This window comes from Limulus polyphemus, unplaced genomic scaffold (genome assembly GCF_000517525.1).
Source record: "Limulus polyphemus unplaced genomic scaffold, Limulus_polyphemus-2.1.2 Scaffold763, whole genome shotgun sequence".
In the NCBI taxonomy this organism is placed as follows: domain Eukaryota; kingdom Metazoa; phylum Arthropoda; class Merostomata; order Xiphosura; family Limulidae; genus Limulus; species Limulus polyphemus.
Genome location: NW_013666373.1, coordinates 248,375 through 253,135, shown reverse-complemented (window position 1 = coordinate 253,135; position 4,761 = coordinate 248,375). Strand labels below are relative to the sequence as shown.

Sequence of the window (4,761 nt, the reverse complement as noted above, 5' to 3'; positions counted from 1 at the left end):
GAAAGAAAAGAAAAAAACAACTACCAAGAGGCGGGGAATAAACAGGCGCCGATTGTACTTGAGAGCTGATAGCATTGATCGTTCCATCGAAGGCAACAGCTAGAGTATCATGCTTTAAGTGTTCTGTACCAGCCGACGAAACAACGGCGGAGAAGGTGTGTTCAGGAGCTGCGGCGAATTGTTGAAGCGTATACGGCGGTCCGTTAGACATGACCGTTGGGAGATCTCCGACCATGGGTTTTAATTCTTCTTGTTTTCCCCATTTGGGCCATATCTGATGAAACAAGTTATTGGTGTCGTGTACTGGATTTCTACAGACCTGCACAAAACAGAATATTGTATACCAAACTACTAAACGCAATATACTTGTATATTATTTTTAAAGATAGTAACACTTGTGGCCATTTTATCTCTATATTTGCCTATAACAATTTAGATAACGCGCTAGAATCCGAAAAATAATGCAAGTTTCAGTGTTGTAACGTAAAATCAACTTTTAGTAACCTTCTTCTACGACAAAGTATCTGAGATTATGTATTAAAGAAATGTGGTTATATCAGTCTTATAAAATACACGTGTTTCTTGAATACATTTGCATACTTTTATTTATTTCTTCGATCAAACGGTAGATTTTATATATTCCATTGGAATTGCATTAAAAATTATTTAAGAAAAATATAGGCTTATGGCATTCGTCACTTTGGCATATAAATGTGTATTTTGGCATATTTTTTTATATTAACACAGAAAAATAGCAGGTCCTGATTGGGTAAGATATTGTATTAGCGCAAAGCCACACAAAGGGCTACTACAATGGGGGAAATAAAACCCGAATTTTAGAGTTGTAATACCATAAACCTACTGCTGGCCAACAAGGTTAAGTAGGAAATATTCACTCCAAAAACGATAAACTCAAGTTTAAAAGGATTTTAATCAAACTGCCTGAAAGTAATAAATAACCTGATATTTCTATCTACACACACACACAACTCGATCACATATTTTCCAAAGCAAACAGTATCGCAAAACAGTATTTTCTGGTAGACAGATATGGGTCTTTGGATTTATGTGGCCTACATGACGTAGAAATCCTCTTACGTCCCGGCACGAGCAAAATGAAGGGACACTACAGGAGACCTTTTCAAACCTCTTTAATGTCACTTGCTGCGGGTTGCAACGGAAAATGGGAACCTGCGTTATTCTTCATCGAGCGGATGTGAGATGATAGGTTCCGCACTGCAAGTAGCCACTTCCGAAAAGAGCGAGGCATAAAAATGCACACAGGCTATTTTTTTTTTCTATACAAGAAACTCAAATTCAATTACAAGGATAGGACTCATAACAAAGACCTAGCAAAAGCAAGTCCTATTTTATATTCCAAGGATTCTTCTTTTTCCTTGGAACTTTTATATCAGAAAATATAATTTATTTATACTACGCGAGTGCCATGTTATAATAGTTCCCCTAGAGGCAGAATTAAAAAATAATAATAGTAAAAACAATACCTAGATTGTGTAAATCATATTTGTATGAATTGGTTCATTATACACAAACTATAAAATATAAAGATTAACGATTCTCCTTTCTATAAGGATATATCTTGTTTTCTCCTAAAGAATAATGTCACACATTTTAAAACTAGAAAAAAACGACTTTATAGTTTGTTTGTTTGTAATTAAGCACAAAGCTACACAATGGGCTATTTGTGCTCTGACCACCACGAGTATCGAAATCCGGATTCTAGCGTTGTAAGTCCGCAGACATGCCGCTGTGCCACTGGGGGGGCGACTTTATAGCACCAAATTTTTTATTTTACTTTAATTGGACACTCAACGTTTCACTTTACAGCTCCTTCAGGAGCGTTCCATTAAAACACAAACCGTAACTGACAGAACAAAGATATATACAGAAATTAAATAATAATGTCATAAAGTTGCAGAGTAATTGATCATTTTGTCTGTACTGAGTTAGTAGTTTAGTTTCTTGATGAAGAATCGTTTTGTTTTCAATACCAAAATGTCAATGTAAAACCTCGAACTTTACTACTTATCATGTTGGAACATTATTTGGTTTCACTACGTTTCAAACACATCAATATGTAATGCTACCAGAAGCCCAAGTTTGGATTTGTTTTTTATTTTGTTCATCTTCTTTTCCCTGTGCATCACAGAGAGCACACTACGGTATCGATTTTAACACATTTGTTACTCAAGTAGTTGTATTCACACAGAGGTATTTATATCCTCTCGAAGGTTCCAAAATATAAAATATTTCAAATAAGACCAATGTATCGTAGTATTATAGACTTAAGTTTGTTAACATAACCAAAACAGTCGATTATCAAAAATTTTACGAGAGCAATTACGTAACAAGTAAGATAAAAAATGTTCTAATGAATACCCGAGAAACAGAATATTTATTAATAATTAAAAAACGAAAAATATATCTAAAATATGAACCCCAAATTCTGGCGATAATGGTATGGTACAATGATATCCTTTGCATTGGGATCAATATACTTTTTTCATGTGAGGTATTCAATACAACCCACAATCATGTATCCAAACATTACCATTAGAAAAATAACTTCCGCAATATTAAAATTAATTTAGTTTGTTCTAAACTTTAAATCTTTGTGAGCCGCAAATAATAACCTCGATAACACTTAACTTTTTTTAACTAAAAAGGAACAGAAACTTTTGTATATTGATTAATTAATAACAAGGGATAACAAAATATTAAACCAACTATTCTTAAAATTTGGTATCTATTTACGAACATGAAATACTCACGTTCGTGTACAACTGGTCACCATTGTACTGTGTGCGTTGTTGCTTCGTTTCCTCTTCCTGAACAGTCTGTTCGTTGATGTCTCGGCTATCGCTGGTTGCTGCAAAGATAAATATAAAAATATATTTAAATAAAGACTGGATTATCAAAGGAAATTCATTTACTTGCGTTAGAACGGCTGAACCGCTTCAATTAGCGGACACAGCAGGCATTATGACCAACCAGTAAAGTTCTGAGAGGCATTATAGTCAACCAGTAACATTCTGAGAAACATGATGACTGTGAGGAAGCATGGAACATTAACCAAGGCCCGTGGATCGTGTTGCTTTGAAAGAGTTTAAAATTGTAAATTTTCTCCATCCCTTACTTCAGGTACCCCGTTTAGTTCTAAAACGAACTGTATTTAAACTCGATTTAACTCGAACTCGATTTAAATAAGCTAACCATTACATTGACTTTAAAATGGTTTTATGCTGTACGTAATTATCCACTTCCCCTTTATATAAACTACAAATGAGTAATTATTACTTAATCTCATCTCGTTTAATAGACTTCTTACGCACAGAATTCTTTAAATGTCGTATTTTGTCAAGTTTCTAAATGCTGAGCAATCTTTTGGCACATTCCCTTTATGAAAACTTGAGTCTATATATGTCTAATAATCTTAGAGTTACAATTTTAGACTGACAAGGCTATTTTCTTTATTAACGTTTCACCGTTTTTTTTCTTACATTGAATTTCTTGTTTGTTTTTTGAATTTCGCGCAAAGCTACACGAGGGCTATCTGCGCTAGCTGTCCTTAATTTAGCAGAGTAAGACTAGAGGAAGGCAGCTAGTCATCACCACCCACCGCCATCTCTTGGGCTACTCTTTTACCAACGAGTAGTGGGATTGACCGTCACATTATAACGCCCCAACGGCTGAAAGGGCGAGCATGTTTGGTGTGACGGAGATTCGAACTCGCGACCCTCAGATTGCGAGTCGAGCACCCTAACCACCTAGCCATGCCGGGCCCATTGAATTTCTATTTATTTCAAGTTAAAATTCACAATATTCTTGAAATGGAACGTTCTGTTAGGTGAAACTCACTATCTTGAGACCACGAAACTTAGGAGAATATAGCAAATATCATAACATGTTCATAAATAAAATTTATGAAATTTCTTAAGTTTTATTTCCCTTACAAGGTCGTACTTGTACACATTAGCTTATTAAAATATAGTTATATGTAAAAGAAGGAACTCTATAGACATTTAAGTATTGGTATCATATACCATTCCATTCGTTTTTCGTCTTTTACGTCATTTTGCAGTAAAAACTATGGAAAATAATTCATGAGCTGTTTAATGAGCTATTATACCATTTGTTAAATTACCCTTCGTGTGAAACTAAGACGATGCTTATTAATTAAATTTTTTTACATAAAACAAATTTTTTACTGAAGGTTTACTCGAACCAATTATTCTGTCGAATGATCATTTTTGTTAATGATAAGTGCTCGATATATCTACAAATACACACTTATTATCTTTAAATTTCACTTTCACAAAAAAAGCCTAAAATCGAAAAACATTTTTAAATTCTATATAATAAGTACACATCGGTTATCTGAAATATTTAATTGAAATGGACTTTCAGCGCTTGTCTATAGAGTGTACTCGTATAAACTGATCAAATCCCGCACTTATAATGAGTATTAAAAGGGAAGCTAAATTAGCCAACAACTGTAGGGTGTTTAAAATCATAATAATATTCAACGTTAAACTGGTACATAATTAAAAACATTTTATTTAGGCCAAGAGTCGTCAACTTTTTGAAGGCCATAGATAGGCCTAAATAAAATGTTTTTAATTATGTACCAGTTTAACGTTGAATATTATTTATGATTTTAAACACCTTACAGTTGTTGGCTAATTTAGCTTCCCTTTTAATACTCATTATAGATGCGGGATTTGATCAGTTTATACGAAT

At 33.8% G+C, this 4,761-nt stretch overlaps 1 protein-coding gene across 1 annotated transcript in view; it reads right to left on the bottom strand.

The window, feature by feature from the left end:
• LOC106460390 (paired box protein Pax-5-like) overlaps positions 1 to 4,761 on the bottom strand; it is a 58,791-nt gene that overhangs the window by 15,127 nt on the left and 38,903 nt on the right. The window contains exons 5-7 of the mRNA XM_022387106.1: positions 2,793 to 2,877; positions 1,162 to 1,164; positions 25 to 274 (exon numbers count right to left, since the gene is read on the bottom strand). Of these exons, the coding sequence (XP_022242814.1) occupies positions 25 to 274; positions 1,162 to 1,164; positions 2,793 to 2,877 (338 nt within the window). The remainder of the gene's footprint in view (positions 1 to 24; positions 275 to 1,161; positions 1,165 to 2,792; positions 2,878 to 4,761) is intronic.